We start from the raw sequence: 18,788 nt of genomic DNA on the forward strand, positions 1-18,788 counted from the left end.
AATACTTATATTAAAATTGTGTGAACTTTATTTTAGTCTAAAAATATTATCAAAGGACAGTGTTACGTAACTAACTAGTTGTTAGTTTGCATTGAGCAACTAACTGCTCCGGATCTGTGGGTTTGATTGTCGCCTCAAATCTGAGTATTATATATATTTAACTAGCTGACTCGGCAAACGTTATCTTGCCGCTAAACGCTATTTAAAAATAGGGGTTGGTGGTAGAAGGGTGAAAATTTAGGGTTGTATGTATTTTTCAACGCCAGATCGTAATAAAATAAAAAATAAATAATTTATCTAAATATTAAAAAAAAAATTAGGGTTGGACTACCCTTAACATTTAGGGGGATGAAAAATAGATGTTGTTCGATTCTCAAACCTACCCAATATGCACACAAAATTTCATGAGAATCGGTCAAGCCGTTTCGAAGGAATTTAACTACAAACACCGCGACACGAGAATTTTATATCTTAGATTATTATGTATCTACATTTATAACAAAAAAATAGATTTATTTGAATATTAGTCGACTTTTACTTAAACACAGGCATTAAGTTGCGTACTCTAGGAATATGCCACCGGGTTTGTATGTCAAACATATTTATTTATTGCAATAAAAAGTCGATGACATTCAGAATGTTATCAACACACGTTAAGTATGTATGTGTTATATGAGCAATACGTCACAAGTGATTGATGGCTTTCGATCTAGACTGAGAATTCGGAATTTAAAATATAACATATCGCAAAATTTCCAAAGATATTATGAAAGAAGTTAAATGTGATATAATATGTACATAACAGCTCCTTATTGCCAATAGATTTAGATATTACGTTCAATAGGTAAAATGTATGATATATTTATTTGTGTAAAATATTCTTCTATAGCGTTATAACAAACGAGTCACAGGTGACAGGTGACATCAAAAACCATAAACTTAATTCCGGGTTCTATTTCTGTTTGAAAATTTTGGTTAATTAATAGGCTTAATAATCCGATCGTTATCTAGATACCGTCACGACACAAATATATTCAATTCTAGATTTTTCCACCAATCGATTTTACACATAAAAATCCCTAAATTAAATACAAAAATTCAATCTAACACTCTTCATATTATTTTGAGTTTGAAAATCTTGTAAAAATTAGTACTTAGTTATACACTTTACAAAAACAGAATGATACAAGCAAGAGACAAGAAAATGAACCAAATTTGCTAAATGTACAATTTCTAAGCTATATAAAAAGATTTGTCAAATACTACGTAGAAGCCATTTTAAGTTAGTGTATATTAGTAATACGACTGCATATTCTGTTTAAAAAAAATGTAATCATTACATTATTACAGCCTATACAGATATACAGTCCACTGCTGGACATAGGCCTCCACAAGTTTACGGCAAAAATAACGTGAACTCATGTGTTTTGCTCATAGTCACCACGCTGGGCTGGGTTGGTGACCACAGAGCTGGCTTTAGCGCACCGAAGACGCTGCTGCCCGTCTTCGGCCTGTGTATTTCAAAGCCAGCAGTTGGATGGTTATCCCGCCACCACAAAAATTGTAACTCATTAGTCATTACTGTCAATTAGCATAGCCACGCCCCATGACCAATTAATTTTTAGCAAATTAAAATACCGTATTCAAATTGACCAATTGAAGTTAAGTAATTAAAATGGTTACAGTATATTATGATCTATAATTTACTTTGGTTTGTATCCTTGTGTAAAAAAAAAAATAGCCCTTCCGTGCTATGAAATATTTTTAATGCAAAGTTCACATAGATCTTAAACAGACGTGGCGTTTGATTTATTTTCAAATTTAAACATTATTTAATTATTCTATTTTCAAATTTTGTTAGGACAATAACTAAATTATTTACTACTACACTACACTATTTTTATTCTAATATGGATTTAAGATTACTAAATCCCTCCTATATAACCCTGAGTGCTACAATTATAAAGAACCCTATTCATTTACAAAATATTAAAAAAAAAATCCATTTCAGCCGAATTGTTTACAACGACCTGAACGCGATAACACCAGAACAGTACTTCAAGCAAGTAAACCGAAGAGTAGCTGAAATAAAAGCGGTCTCGGTATGTACATCTATCTCTCTCACTCTCATGTATCACATCCATCTATCTCACTTTAACGCAATACTGGACGATTCTTACAGGAGCCGTTCGAGACTAACACGATTTTAATGTATGTTTAGACCATTTTAGTCTATATGTTGTTACTAATAAGAGTTATTTTCGGAAACATCACTAACTTATCGCTGTGTATTTTTTTCTTTCTTTCAATGCTCAAAAGGAGGAGGTAAATACGATAAGAGAACCTTTACGTTTAGTAAACTTTTTGGAATGCATCTTGGTGAGTACAAAGGACATTGGAGTTTATGATGTTTCTATGTTTCTTCTTCTGACGGTGAAATTTTGGCTATTGATACTTCTAGAAACTTCTCTATTGGAAAATAATTGGTCGAAACGCTTCGCTAGCAAAATTGTATTGCAGTAATTCGCTATTACGTTGAGGAGAGATCGTCTAAATTTTTGAATCTGAAGAAGTGTCAGGTCGTCGATATATTTTCATTTAATTATATCGTACTTATATATTTATTATATGTGTAATTGTATACAAATAGCCAACATCTCGCTAATGTTTATAAGTTATATGCAATAGCTATTTGATATATCATTATTTAGACTAACCAAGAGATACTTTGGTCCACTATTGTGTACAATCAATGATTTTTATAGTGTATATGTATTCATTTAAATAATTAAAAATAAAACGTTTTACTTATTTTAATCTATGCATTTTGTACCAAAACTGAGGCTTTGAGTCATTTTAACTTTTATCTCAATTTACAATCTTGTGGGCCTTTGTATTTTTTTTAATATAAATTAAATATTCAAGGAAGTTTTCACATCTAATTTTGATTTATTGATTTTACTTTGCATATTTTGTTGTTGAGGAAAATTTTAGAATTAAGTTCAGTCTAATTCATCGAATCTTAATCATACAATTAGATGTGACTTCTTATCGTCACAGAAATATTATTAACTGGAATGGTAAGTACACATTGTTTTATACACTCATTTACGTACATTGTATGAAATATATATTTTAGTTTAAACTTCTAAATAGTTATTTAAAGGTTTAAGTTTTAAGTTAAACAATGGATCTCTTACTGGATCAAAATAGAAAAATCACAAATCGCTCTATACAGCTCAAATATCAAGATTCCTTGTTCGCTACTTAAAATAAAAATCACATAGTTAATTTGCCCTATTATATTTATTTTGAACACATTGAAATTGTAAATGGTCATTCGCTTGGAACGTTATTCGCATGAAGTACTTGAACGTGGTTTTATATGCTACTCTTGTTTCAGAGTCCCGAAGAGAGAGGCGTGCTTATTCAGATACTGGAGAGCACATACAGATTCACGCTAGGTTCTATTGCTGGTGGTAAGTAAATGATAATAAAATTGATAATATTTTCAATTTCTGTATATAAATGAACTCTGAAAAGTGAAACTATTAAATATATCTTTTCTAGCGACCTGTCTCAGCTTTTCTTAGTCACTGACGAAAATAAACTTCTTATCCTTCCTTGTCTCCACTTTAGTCTATTAGTGATAACCGCATGAATATCATTTTATTTAAATGCATTTTTTTTTTAAATATAACTGAGGTAGGGCTCAGCAGGAATTTCCTGCTCAAAATATGGAGCAGCCCGACTGGGGCAGTACCTCGACCTTACAGAAGACCACAGCTAAATAATACTGTTTTCAAGCAGTATTGTGTTCCTGTTGGTGAGTAAGGTGACCAGAGCTCCTGGGGGGATTGGGGATTGGGTCGGCAACGCGCTTGCGATACTTCTGGTGTTGCAGGCGTCTATAAGCTACGGTAATCGCTTACCATCAGGTGAGCCGTACGCTTGTTTGCCGACCTAGTGATATAAAAATAAATAAATAAATATAAATAAATAAATATCTACACAATACACACACGGTCGTCTGTTCCTAAAGTAAGCAACTTAATGCTTGTGTTATAGGTAACAGCCGACTGCTATATAGCTACATATTTTTTTTTTCGATAAACATACTTATAAATAATACATATATAAATATATAAATAAATATTTATATTACACCCAGACTCGGGGTGGGAATCGAACCCACAATCCTTGGAGCAGAAAGCAGGGTCACTACAAACTGCACCATCGGGCTAGTCATAAAAAGAAAAAAAAACTACGTCGTCAAACAAGCGTTCGGCTCACCGAGCGATTACTTACTGTAGCTTAGAGACGCCAGCAACACCGGAAGCATCGCAAGTGTGTTACCGACTCTACCCCAGGAGCTCTTTACCTTACTCACCACAGGAACACGACACTACTTCAAAGCACGATCTGGTGTATTGGTGCGAGAAGTCGCCTAAAACACCGATGGTTTGCGGGTTCCATTATATTCGGGATGGATATTTGTACAAATATTTCTTTCCGGTTTGTACATCTGTGCTTGTGGGTCTCTCCACCGTCCCTCGGAGAGCACGTTAAGTCGTCGGTTCCGGTTCTTATCATGAATACTTGATAATAATCGTTACTCATAGTGGGTAATATATCCGCCAACCCGCAGCAGAGCAGCGTGGTGGATTAATCTGCAATCCTCCTTCATGGAGAAAGAGACCTATGACCAACAGTGGGCTACAGGCTGAATGCGATAATTAATAGTTAAACTCTTAAATTTCCAGCCGTCGGAGCATCAGCAGTATACCCGATAGATTTGGTCAAGACTCGTATGCAAAACCAGCGCACTGGATCATTCATCGGTGAAGTCGCCTACCGTAACTCTTGGGATTGCTTCAAAAAGGTCGTACGACATGAAGGCGTATTCGGACTGTATCGGGGATTGGTGCCTCAGTTAATTGGAGTGGCTCCTGAAAAGGCTATCAAGCTTACGGTAAGTACAAAAGTGATGATAGAGAGAAAAAAGTGTGTGTGCGTGCGTGTGCGTGTGCGTGTGCGCGTGCGTGTGCGTGTGCGTGTGTATGTGTGTGTGTACTTATGTACGCAAGTAAGAAGTAAGATTTTATTGGCTAGCTAACTTTACGTTGCTAACTTCTTCATCGTTGACAAGCTAACTTCAGGGTGTCGGTTTTTTGTGTCTGTGTGCACGCACAAACGCAAAAAATTGCACGTAAAATTTTTTTTGGGTCCATTAATCCCCTAAGGCTCAAAAGACCCCCTCCCCCGTGATTGTCATTCAACAATATAAACTTTATCAGTATTACGGTAAAAAGTTTTGACATTTTATGACTGACAATGCGTCAGTAGCTATCTTAAATGCGGTGCAGTTTCAAGCCTCACTATCTTAATACTAAGATAATATACGAAAAATGGATATGAGATCAATTTGTATATAAAAACTTATCTCAAAATTTCAGTTAAGGAGGTTGTACTAACTGTAATTTTTGTCGGCATATTTCAATGGGATTTCTTTTCAAAAATGTCAATTATCTATAAAAGTTCTACAAGAATATTCCGAAACTGTTCGTGTTCTTAAGTTTCAGAACAGTTCAGCGAAATATTACAATTTTTTATATATATTTTTTACTGGAAATAGTACGCAAAATCACTTCTCTTTTTTATTGATGATACATAAAATGTAAGTACAGGTTGGATAAATGATATTATGGTTTTAAGTCTATCTTATTCATTTACGCAGAACTAAATATTTATGTTGTGCTTAAATTACTGCTCCTCTTTGACTGATTTCTGTATATAGTTTAAAAAATGTTGTATAATATAATGTATAGGTAGTTCAATTTAATGTTAATTGTTTCACTTGTATCAATCAATACAGTGTATATAATTTAATAATAAAATAAATATATAATGAATACGTATTACCGACTTATCCGATTACAACGACATTACACCTACCTCAATTTCAGTACTATTTATACTGTGTGACGTAGAGTGATTGTACGCTCTTATTAGTCCATAGCGTAATGAAATACACCCTACCTCTCTTAGTCATTTTTATATTGTTTGACGTATAATTTTTACTTTTAATACTCGTAGTATGATGAACTATAGCCTACCCTTTCAGGTGTTTAGTATGTATGTTGTATAAAATAATATTATAAAGCTGAAGAGTTTGTTTGTTTGTTTTTTTGAACGCGCTAATCTCAGGAGCTACCGGTCCGATTTGAAAAATCCTTTCAGTGTTAGATAGTCCATTTATCGAGGAAGGCTATAAGCTATATATCATTACGCTGAGACCATTAGGAGCGGAGGAACAATTAAAAATGTTTCAAAACCGGGGTTTTTTTTTCCTTTTGAGAGCTTTCGCTGCGTAAACTGTTAAACTTTCGCAAATATCAATTATGATGGAATTGTCCCCCGAAATGGAAATGGAAAGTTCTACGCGGACGGAGTTGCGCGCAAAAGCTAGTGTTGTATATATTAGTAAATCTTAAATTCGGTTACAGGTAAACGATTTAGTTCGAGACAAGTTAATGGACAAGAAGGGTAACATAACTCTCGGTGGGGAAATTCTTGCCGGTGCTTGTGTAAGTATACTTTATTATACTTGTGTATTATACACAAAAAAGAATTAAAACAAATCACAGAAATAAGATAACTACAAAAACTCACTTAGAACAATTTCTTTTGTGGAATCTTTAGATGTAAACTTTTACAAATAATAATATTTAAGTACTACTTATTGTAATTATACTTTACTTACGACCATTATGTGTATCAGTTATTATTGAACTGAAACTATTTTTGTTGATTAAACTAATTTTTGATAAACCTTAATTATACTAAAAACTTACATTTTTGATAAAGTGACTTATAAATAAATAAAAAATTAATTTTCGTAATAATAATGCGTCAAAGTTGACGTACCTCCATTGTTCTTACTATAAATCGAACAGAGATAAAAAACAACGTAATTTTTTTTTTTTCAGGCGGGCGCATCCCAAGTAGTTTTTACAAATCCATTAGAGATAGTAAAGATTCGTCTTCAAGTAGCAGGTGAAATAGCTGGAGGGGGTAAAGTTAGAGCCCTATCCGTCGTCAAAGATCTAGGGCTCTTCGGCTTATACAAGGGGGCGAAGGCCTGCTTACTGCGTGATGTGCCATTTAGCGCTATTTACTTCCCGGCCTACGCTCACGTTAAGGTATGTATAATTATATAAGTCTAAGATAATTTTTAATTCGTGATAATTTAAATTTTATTTTCTTTAATTATTTTATTTTTATTTTCGTATGTAAAGTAATTAGAATGCTTACAATTTTTCTTTTCTTCATCGTTTATATAAGACGTAGTTATTCTTTCTCTCTTTCCTTTATAATACTTATTTCCATAGATGTGTTAAGCCTATAATTGCAATGTATGATTAAAATTTACTATACCGTTAATATTTATTAAATTAAAAAACCGTCAATACCGTCAATATTTAATATTAAAAAAAAAAATAACATTATACATTGTGTTGGCTTCCTATGTATTAAATGTATCTAATAATGTAATATATGTATATGTTGTCTCCTTCTAATATATAAAATTCTCGTGTCATGGTGTTAAACATTGAACTCCTCCGAAACGGCTCGACCGATTTTAATAAAATTTTGTGGGCATATCGGGTAGGTCTGAGAATCGGCCAACATCTATTTTTCATATCCCTAAGTTATAAGGGGGGGGGGGGATTAAGCGGGTTAATAACATATATGGCAAAGAAACGTTTGCGGGGTCAGCTAGTTATTTTATAATTTTATGCAAATGACATAAACGGTACATATAATAACAAAAAACAAAAAAATCGATTGTCAACAGGCTAAATTCGCAGACGAGAACGGCTACAATCACCCGTTAACATTGTTGGCAGCGGGAGCCATTGCCGGAGTTCCAGCTGCCTCATTGGTTACCCCTGCTGACGTCATCAAGACACGATTACAGGTAAACTTATGTTCCAGCGTGCTACATCGCACTGCTGGGCATAGGCTTCTTTCCCCATGTAGAAGAATCGGAGCTTAATCCACCACACTGCTCCTGTACAGGTTGGCGGATATATTCCCTGCTATTAGTAACGATCGCTATCAGGTGTACATGATAACAATCGGGACCGACGGCTTAACGTGCTCTCTGAGGCACGGTGGGGAGACCCACAAGGACAAACTGAGGTAAGGCATAGCAGGAAATTTCCTGCTCAAAATATGGAGCAGCCCGACTAGGGTAGTACCTCGACCTTACAGAAGACCACAGCAAAATAATACTGTTTTCAAGCAGTGTTGTGTTCCTGTTGGTGAGTAAGGTGACCAGAGCTCCTGGGTGTTAGGCAGTTATCGTCTTCAGAATATTGATATCTAGAAATATGATTATTACAGGTGGTTGCAAGATCTGGACAAACAACGTACAGCGGTGTTATAGACGCTACGAGAAAGATTTACGCTGAAGAAGGCGCTCGGGCCTTTTGGAAGGGAGCCATAGGTAACTATGACAACCAACCCTATGTCTTGGCAATGCCGCTTGTACTAAGGAAAACTTACTACTTTAAACTTAACTACTTGTCTCCTATTAATTATTAATAATGTCATTATTAATTACTAATTAATGTCGTGAGTACTTAAAAGCCAGTAACCGTTTTTCACTGCTTTTGTAAAATGTTGACGACATTCCATTTACATTTGTAAAGATTAAGTACTAAAAGTATTTTATTAAACCCATAATAATATATCTACGATTTTATTTTTGTGTTACCCACACATTAGGAATTCTAAACATTTTTGAGTATCATATCAAAAATTGACCGCTCCAGCGGGGTTCGAATCCGCGTCTCCGACTGACCGTGTCGGCGCTCTAGCCAATTAAGCTATGGAACGATGTACCCACTAGAGCGAAACTTTTGATATGATGATTTTTATATTCGGTTTAAGCGAATCGTAGCGCCGTCTATAGTTCGCTTAATAATATATTTAGTAAAAACAAATCCAAACATTAAATTCGGTTTATAAGATTTCGATTAATGTACTCTACTGTCATTTACTAAGCATGGCAGTAGAGGTTTCTTGCAAAATTCTGATGATATCAAACTTGATGTGTGGTTACGGCAATGAAGAATATAGCCACCCCCTCTCTTCCCGTGGGTGTCGTAAGAGGCGACTAAGGGATAACACAGTTCTAGCTAGTTAGCTACCACCTTGGAACTTAAAAAGCCGACCGATGGCGGGATAACCATCCAACTGCTGACTATGAAATACACAGGCCGAAGACGGGCAGCAGTGTCTTCGGTGCGACAAAGCCAGTACTGCGGTCACCAACCCGCCTGCCCAGCGTGGTGACTATGGGCAATACATATGAGGTCACGCCGTTTTTAGCGCGAATTTGTGGAGGCCTATGTCCAGCAGTGGACTGTATAGGCTGTAATGATGATGATGATGATGAATGATTAAAAGTCATCAATGCTAATCTGAATTTGGTCCTTCATATTTTTCTATATAAATTTTCTAAATTTCTATACTTTTATATTTACGTATGTTATGTCCCTTTAAGTTTATCCTTTGTAAAATTAATGATTAATATACTTTTTCCACAGCCCGTGTGTTCCGTTCATCTCCTCAGTTTGCGGTGACGCTAGTAACGTATGAAATATTACAGCGTTTGTTCTACGTTGACTTCGGTGGATCGTAAGTATAAGAATATAATTATGTACTGTAATTTTTAAAATGGCGTTATTATTATTATATTTTTCATTGAAAATCAAGTTTCTTCTTCTATAAGCAGATAAAAATCGTTATACTATGATACATTTATTATGTAACTCAGACAATTTCAAGAAGTTCTAATATTTTTTCATATCCAAACCTATACGGAAACTATAATGTTATGCAAAATAATTTAAAGCCAGCCATCACAGATAATATTAGATATATGTCATAATATGTCATTAAAAAAAATAAAGATTTGAATTTTGCAATAGTCTACTATTACTGTCAAAAAGCAATTCAGAAGCGATAGCCAAGCAATAATGACGCAATTAATAATGGGTGGCTGTCTAAAATATCAGACGATGTTATCGCTTCTAAGTTGTTTCAGACATTATTACAAACAAAAATACATTTGACAATTAGCGAGCGATCAGCAATATCGTACATATTAGACTATAATTGACTCAGAGCAATCAACCGCGCTATGACATCGATTATAGTTTCTTCGTCGATTAAGTTTATTAGAATTTACTGCATGTTCAGTTAAATACACATTTTATTAATATATAAATTTATTCTTTCAGTCGCCCAGCGGGTTCAGAGCAAACAATATCAACGCCTATAGAAGAAACTTCAAGAAAGCCACATCATATCGGCGGCTATCAAGTAGCGATGCCAGTACTAACGGGTCTCGAGACCAAGTTCGGTATATCGTTGCCGAGATTCTCGTTTGCAAAACAAAACTAAATCGAATACGAATTACGAACAAAAATGACTTTAATAAATGTAAGTATTTAGTAATATATCTTGATTTTGTAGTATCCACCGACAGGTATTTAAATAGTTAAAAGGTGGCATGCCAATGTATTTAATGTAAATTTTAATTATTTTTTGACACCCTGACACCCAAATTCAATAATAATATATTAAACGAGCAATTATTGTATATGTAATCTGAATCTCGGAAACAGCTCCAACGATTTTCATGAAATTTAGTATGCATTAGCATTTCAATGAAAATTGCTACAATATCGTTAGAATACGAAGGTAAATTTCATAAATAAAGTTGTAATAGCTCAGGTGGGAAATCGGCCGGTCGGGATCGACCGAGAAGACCACGGTTCAAATGCCCATGTCTGAATCGATTATTTTTTCCTTTTTTTTTAGTAAAATCGGAAAATTTTATTCATATTTTATCAATATGTAATTCGTATTTAAATGTGATTTCCAAAAAACACGATTTACTAAGAATACCGAGCTAAGCTCAGTCACCCAGGTACTTCAATTTATATGACACCAAATGTATTGAATAGCATTTAGGTTTCTCCAGTCCTATGAGGCTTAGCCTAATGTCATATAGCCTAGTGTATTTATATTGTACATTTTGTTAGATAGATTAGACATACGTCGGTTAGTTTAATCAGTAAATGTTGAAACAGGCCCTCGATAAAGTTGTTAACATGTCGATATTGCTACTAATATTATGTAATCTCTTTTCAGATAAGTTCCAAGGTTCGTAATAGCTCCGATAAAAAAAATAGCTTAATAATTTCAATCAATATTTATAAAGCAATTCTAAAGAATCGTTATAGAAGTATACTGCCCAAGCGAGTGCGGCTTTTAAAGTTTAATTTGTTTAATTTTAGATCAAAATGTATAATCAAAAGTGAGTGATTGAATACGATAAGGAAAATATTTTTCGCACTGCAATATTTATAGGGAAAAAAAATCCGAGCCAGTGTTTCTCAACCTTAAATTTAGTTACTGCGGAAGAAGTAACGGTTTAACATAGCTTTTAGGTATGAAGGAAACAAAAGAAAAAAAAACTATTTTTGTACGAAAATGAAAACGTTAGCGGACACGCGTTAGTGATAAAATATAGTTAGTTAAGTTTTAAAAGATTTAAAAAATAATCAATTTCAATATGACGTCAGAACTTAACACTTAATCTAAGAAAATAATTATAAATGCGATGATCAATAACAAAAGTTGTCTGTGATCTTTATGGATCCCTGCGTTCCAAAGGTTGGGAAACACTGATTTATGTTTAAAAAAAAACTACGAATCTTATTAGCTATGAATAAAAAATTGAAGCAATAGTCCTACGCACCTCGCAAGCATTTTTAAGAAAAATTTATATTTTTTTAAGATTTATCTCACAGCTTTTATCTTTATTAGAATTTTTTTTTGCAAATATATATTTTTTATTTAAAACATCTTTTATAATATAGCCTTTAGTTTCTACACTGCTTTTAATTTAATAAGAATGCTTAGAGTCGTTTCTTCTGTTTTTTTTTTTTTTGTTTTTGTTTTATTGAAGTCAAGATATAACAGTTATTTAATTTAATGATAAAGCCACTATCTCGAAATTAACACTACTGTGTTATTCGAAAGTTAGTTAGGTACTCTACGGCCTAAATAAAATAGCAATTACAATCTCTTGTAATTTTAATCTTTTACGATTTTATTAATAAAAAAATGCCCACAATGACTGTTTCGTTATAAAATTTTTACTGTACGTCGTCGTGTGAAGAAATGTATCAATAAGTAAATTATGTTACCAAAAAATACTTTATATGTCTCCTACTCTAAGTCTATGAATATTTAGACAAAGGTCTAAATTTCAGAGTGGAAGCAGATTTTGTTTGTCGTAATTTGAGGTATCAACAACGTTTAGAGAATGTAATTGCAATTTTAACGTAATTATTGAAAATTTTTCAAGATATTTTTTTGGTAGATAACTTATCGCTTTACTTTTCAAATTTCACGAGTTTGGGCACATCCACAATAAATAAATTAATAAAAATCAAGTTGTAAGTATAAAATACTGCACTTATTTATGTAGATAGAGCTCAAAGTTACGAGATTAATAAATTGTAGGGTAAATTTTATTGAAATCAGTGAAAAATTGTACATAATCATACTTTAAAAGGAAATTAATACTAAGTCTGTCGACCGATTTGTCTTACTTTTGAATTTTTGACTGCCATAAGATAATAAAATTATGAGATAGTTCGAAGTTTCGGTTTCTTTTTAATTTTTTAAGTAAAGATTTTTAATGTATACCAAAATTATATTTTACAGGGCATATAAAAGCAATTTAATTTAAGTTTTGATGTGATTTGTGAAATTTGTAAAGGGGTTGCTATATTTTAAATTAAGCAATACTAAAATGTCAAAAAAAGCGCGCGAAGATGCAGAGTTGTGAATTTTTAAAGATAATAAAATACGACAACCCCTTCGTTTAAAAATTATAAATACGTAAAAGTTTATTTTAAATCATCGAGAGACGTGGATGGTCTACAGATGCACAATATTTGTTATTTCCTGAAAATTGTATTTAAAAATTACGCTGTGGAACAACGCTGTTAAAGTGAATAGAAATAAAGACAAGACCGATGTGAATCAGGTGCTGTGTTTATTGATATTGAACATTTTTTGTGTTAAAAATAAATATAATAAAGTTATTCTCCTGTTTTATTTACATACGTTAAAATTCTACTACATTAAAAACTAAATAAAGATAAATAAATAAAAAGGGGTTTGAGACAGAAGGGATATGAACATTACTTCAAAAACAAAAAAAAAGTTTTTTATTTTTTTGTATATTACTATGTCGGCAAACAAGCTTACGGCTCATCTGATGGTAAGCGATTACCGTAGCTTATAGACGTCAAAAACACCAGAAGCATCGCAAGCCTTTCGCCGACCCTATCCCCAATTCCCTTAGGAGCTCTGGTCACCTTACTCACCAACAGGAAGACAACACTGCTTGAAAGCTGTATTATTTAACTGTGATCTTCTGAAATGTCGAAGTACTTCTCCAATCAGGCTGCTCCATACATTGAGCAGTAAATTTCCTACTATGCCCTAGGTACCTCAGCTATAAAAAATATTTCTATTCAAAACTAACATTTTACATTTAATGAATATGCGAATCTTTTCTATACTTACTAATATTATCCTGAAAAGTTTGTAATGTTTGCTTTAAACGCATTAATCTCAGGAACTACTGGTTTGAATTTATAAATTATTTCTGTGTTGGATTGCCCATTTACCGAGAATCTTTGCCGAGAATGGCTATGAGCAATTGTTTTCCTCAAATTAACGCGAATTACGCGTGCCTAAACCGCGGGGCACAGCTAATAAATAACAAAATAGTAATTTGAAATCTGAATAAACTCAGCACATTAGCATACTACTATGTAATAGTATGTATGTATATACTATTAAAAAGGACGAAAAATAAACCAATATCTTATTTAGAATTATTTTATTTCCTAGTAATTTTTTTTAAACAAATTACGACTAATTTGAAACAAAACGAACAATTTTTATTTCATACAAATATATGTCAGTTATAGAATTACAAAATTTTACGATTTTTCGTCGTGAGAACATTTAATATTTAAGCTTAATTCATATTTGGCAGTATTCATAATAATTAACCATATTGTGCAGTTCAATGACCTTTACAGCTTATAATAAGTGGAATAACCACATTCGTAAGTGGGATTTAAATATCTGAGCATATATGCACACGTAGTGATGTATTATATTGTCGAGTTATTTTTTGTCTCTATTTTGATATCCCAATATCATCATCTTATTATTAAAAAAGTTTTATTTGTAAAATGATACAAAACTTGTATTGCTTTGTTATCACCATGATATTATTTTCAACTAGCGCTCTATTAACGAAAATAACCAAACGATATTTTCGTTTATCGATTAAGGACGGTTCAGTTTTCCAGTTTGTAAGAGATCGACTATACAAGTTTCCAAATATTAGTCATCAAATGAATTCTTCGTTCTGTATAACAACAAGTTTAACTTAATTAATAAAACGTTTAGTTTATTTATAATAAGTGATGTAACTTAGCTATCGAATTTATATATCGTTTTCGTACGTACCTACGTTATTTATTGATTAAATATGCAAAATTGTATATTAGTCTAGTCAACAAGTACAAAAAACGTGTTAAGTAAATGATAAAGTTCCTAAAAATATGAGCCATAGCTCATTCGATCCGAATTGAATTCTAGAAAAATGGGTCTGAAGGATCTTCTAGCACGCAAAAAATTGAAAAGTTATTAACAAATTCAGTTGCAGTTTTTTTTTTTTTTTGTTAACTCCGAAACTATTAATATTGAAATAATTAAAAAAAAGGTCCTTAAAGAGATGGAAATTTCGATTGAATGAGCTATTGCTCATATTGTTAAGTGCTTTATCTTTATTTAACAGGTTTTTTAACTTGTTAACGAGACTATATTACAAAAACCACTATCAGACGGTTTTTACAATCTCACTTTTATTTAGCCTACTAGCGCTGATATGTTTGACACAATTCGTATGAATTATGCCAAATTCTATCTCTAGTAAGAATAATCAGAAAAAAAGAATTACTGAAACCCACCGTAATTATTGCTTTAAATGTCTCTAATGACGCCGAGATAACGCGATATAGCATTTTGAAGCAAAAGCATCATCTCGCAATTGTTCTATGCCTTCGGAATAACATGCTTTTATGTATTTATTATATTAATCTCTTATTCAGGGCAAGTTTAAATTCTAGTAATCAATTTTCCCACACTGTATATCACATTCTATAATTATCTTAATTATAAATTCCGGTTTTTATCAGGATTTTTTTTTTAAACTTTTGTTAAAAATGTAAAAGAAATTGATTTTAAATAATTAAAACTAAAATAAGTTAAATTAATTTATTATAAACAAAACTGACAAAATGTAATTCAAACTAAAGTTAATATAAGAGTGAGAGTAATTAGAATGAAAATGAATATCATTTTTTATTTTATAGGAAAGAGAGGAGGAAATTTCTGCATATTTATTTAAGGCTCAATTATCTTTTTATTCATTTGACGTTATTGTCATTTTTTACTATTGTACATATTAAATGAACAAATAAAATAACTAAAAATAAATTTAATATTAAAATTTCACTTTTATAAATTTATTTAAAACTACAATTGCGACTTATTTAGATTGCAGATCGATATAAAAGGCTATGCAATTTTTTAAGCGACTGGCAAAATCTGGATAAAAAAATAGTTTCTGCTATACTTCGCCGAAGTTTGTGTGCATTGTTTCCTTTGCGTGTTTTTGTGCTTCTACTTGACCTGTCAATAGTTTGTCGCAGATCATACATTTCAATGTAAATTTATTCAGGTCAGTGAATTGTCTGGACGATTTAGCTTCTATCGCTAGTTGCTCGGCTTCTTTATAAATTTCCATATCCTCTGCTGGGAAGACGGTTTGAATTCCACCCTGAAAAGTATATTTTATTACTTAATTAAGATACATAAAAGAAAGAATATAAATGACAAAGATTAGTATGATGCCATAAAAATTTTTCTAGTTTTACTGGACATCAGTGTCAACATTTGGTACACACTTAACGCTAAAGTACATCATTGCGGTAGCACATAATTATGTAACTCTATACCAATGTACATAGTTTACGTAATACACATTTAACCCACGGCAAGGCAGAAAAGACACACGAAACATTTAAAAACAATTCAATATTGCACTAAGAAATAAATGACCACGAAATTTTGATCTCAAAATAAACTACTCTAAAATTGTCAAAATGAACAGAAACTATCTATACTAATATTATAAAGCTGAAGAGTTTGTTTGTTTGTTTGTTTGAACGCACTAATCTCAGAAACTACTGGTCCGATTTGAAAAATTCTTTTAGTGTTAGATAGCCCATTCATCGAGAAAGGTTATAGGCTATATATCATCACGCTAAGACCAAAAGGAGCGGAGCACCAATGAAGAATGTTTCAAAATCGGGGGTTCTTTTTTCCTTTTGAGAGCTTCCGCTGCGTGCGCTGTGAAAAACAGTTAAAGTTTTGCAAAAATCATGTATGAGAGCATTGATCCTCTTTAAAAGTTCTAAAAAAAGTTCGCAAAAGCGTATATCTATCTTTTAAGGTTGGCTCACTGTAACCTTTTTTATGGTAACCAAGTTTGTTCTAAAATAATGCATTATTTGCGATGATGTTTATATAAACATGATATTAATCCTTATCAAGTATTTAATTTAAAACAAAATAGCCTTTTGCATATTTCGATTTCAATGAGTATCTCAGGAGATATCGCAGTTTTAAAATAACATCGCAGCAAAATAATGAACAAGTATTGCGCGCGCCTCTGTCCCACGCGGACGAAGTCGCGCGCAGAAGCTAGTATTCAATAAAGACAATTTAATTTTGTATTATTTATTCATAATAAATTAAATCTTAAATTAACTGATTTTTTTCATATCAAATAGTAAACCAGTGAAGCAAAAACCAGTTGGCTGTTATATTGAAATTTTAAAAATACATAAAATACTTACATCAGATTGTTCTAAATATAGTGGATCGTAGTGCACTCCATCAAACAGAAGGAACACACGTTGACCATAATTTTTATCTTCTCCAAATCTATTTATTATTGCATTAAGAGTATCAACAACTGCCATTTCTAATCCATAGAACCGACTCAGAATTGCCACCTGAAATAAGCATTGTTTTAATTTTTTTTTCTATAATCTATATTTATGAGTTATAATTTTTTTTTACATAATAATGAATTATTCTATTTGAATGGTAATTCAGAATCTATGTGTTGGTTGTGTTTAAGTTGTTTTGCATTAAATATTGTGATTGTAAAAATTTATCTTATAAGTGTAGAGGTCATAGTGCTTATCAAATGTACCACTGTGTACTGTGTTCAAAGGATATTTAGTCCCACTTTACTTTGACAGTCTTGATATGTTCTACATCTTATAGGCACTTATTTTCTCATTGAAATGGTTTTGTTTCATTAGAACTATATTGTACCATCCTAAGGGCTGTTTCATTTTATTAGAAGTAACAAAAATTATTTATAATTAGTACCTCAATTGCACCACCCCAGGAGCTGGGCTGCTGAATCCAATCACAATATTCAGCGTTTGGCTTTCCTAACATAGCTTCACTGTAGGTGTCGTGGTCACTGGCCACCTCCATTGCAATTATCTGACGCATCAATGTATGTACTGAAGTATCAACTTGACCATTTAGTACAAAACCTGAAAGAATAATTCACTTCATATAGGAAACTAATTGATTACATCTGTAACATCCTCTGGAAATGATGGCAAAAACCTTGTATTTAGTGAATATTACCTATAAGGATGAACAAATATTAATTATAATATTTTATATCGTTGTATTACCTATGCTAGTAAATAAACAAGAATTATCTGAAGGAACAACTTTTTTCATTAAAATTCCAGGTCTGCATCCGATAGTTTCCGTTGATATTCCGTTCTCTACAGGTTTACTGGCTTCTGGTTTCCCAGCACTAGGTGCTGATGTTGCAGATTTCTCCTCGATAATCAGCGTTTCACCAGTCTTTAATCCAATTTCACTCAACGTTTTACTATCGTTACTAGTATCTAAAGGCTTCGGCGGATAACCACACAACACGTAAATTCTCTCACAACTTACGTCCGATACACTAGATAGAAACATTTTTAATTCACCCACAGTACTTTCAGAGGTCAGATCTTTCAATATTTGCTGACCGTTTTTACTTTTAACTTTAAACGCTAGTGATGCCATTTTTAACAAAATATAAAAGTTTTGTTACTAAAATTTAATTGTGTGAGTACGATTTCATCAAATTGATGCGAATAACAATTGGATGAAATAAATAAATAACATAACGTTACGTACAAACTGTACAAACATAAGTTTGACTTGAGTGACAAAAGTAAAACAAAATGACAATCGACAATTGACTTTGATTTGATAGAATGCGTTGCCATGTTTAAATTTTATAATCTTGTTAGTGAGCATAGACAGAATGTAACTTTATTTATTTACATTTCTTCTTGCTTCTAGGTCTAGCTTGGATAACTAAAAGTCTTATGACAATGGCTTATGTAATATTTTATCGAAATAGGTACTGTGGTCATTAAATACAAATTAATCTTTATTTATGACGACAAAGCTATCGTCCGTAAAATATCACACCGTTATAATTATATTTAGTTTAG

General features: G+C 32.3%; 2 protein-coding genes across 2 annotated transcripts in view; one reads left to right on the plus strand and one right to left on the minus strand.

The window, feature by feature from the left end:
• The window catches only part of LOC123655213 (calcium-binding mitochondrial carrier protein Aralar1), a 43,498-nt gene extending 30,302 nt beyond the window's left edge, over positions 1–13,196 (plus strand). Inside the window, exons 7-16 of the mRNA XM_045591045.1 lie at positions 2,012–2,102; positions 3,404–3,479; positions 4,764–4,972; positions 6,507–6,587; positions 6,990–7,202; positions 7,859–7,981; positions 8,410–8,512; positions 9,618–9,708; positions 10,314–10,515; positions 11,230–13,196. Of these exons, the coding sequence (XP_045447001.1) occupies positions 2,012–2,102; positions 3,404–3,479; positions 4,764–4,972; positions 6,507–6,587; positions 6,990–7,202; positions 7,859–7,981; positions 8,410–8,512; positions 9,618–9,708; positions 10,314–10,476 (1,150 nt within the window). The 3' untranslated portion in view covers positions 10,477–10,515; positions 11,230–13,196. The remainder of the gene's footprint in view (positions 1–2,011; positions 2,103–3,403; positions 3,480–4,763; positions 4,973–6,506; positions 6,588–6,989; positions 7,203–7,858; positions 7,982–8,409; positions 8,513–9,617; positions 9,709–10,313; positions 10,516–11,229) is intronic.
• Positions 13,197–15,439: 2,243 nt separating this feature from the next.
• LOC123655211 (ubiquitin thioesterase OTU1) lies at positions 15,440–18,508 on the minus strand. Its single transcript, XM_045591043.1, has 4 exons — positions 17,964–18,508; positions 17,644–17,816; positions 17,100–17,258; positions 15,440–16,018 (listed from the first exon to the last, which is right to left on the minus strand). Exons 1-4 carry the CDS (start codon positions 18,349–18,351, stop codon positions 15,809–15,811), a joined length of 930 nt encoding a protein of 309 aa, XP_045446999.1. The 5' UTR covers positions 18,352–18,508; the 3' UTR covers positions 15,440–15,808.
• Positions 18,509–18,788: the final 280 nt, after the last annotated feature.

The sequence above is a fragment of the Melitaea cinxia genome, chromosome 7 (genome assembly GCF_905220565.1).
Source record: "Melitaea cinxia chromosome 7, ilMelCinx1.1, whole genome shotgun sequence".
NCBI classification, from domain to species: domain Eukaryota; kingdom Metazoa; phylum Arthropoda; class Insecta; order Lepidoptera; family Nymphalidae; genus Melitaea; species Melitaea cinxia.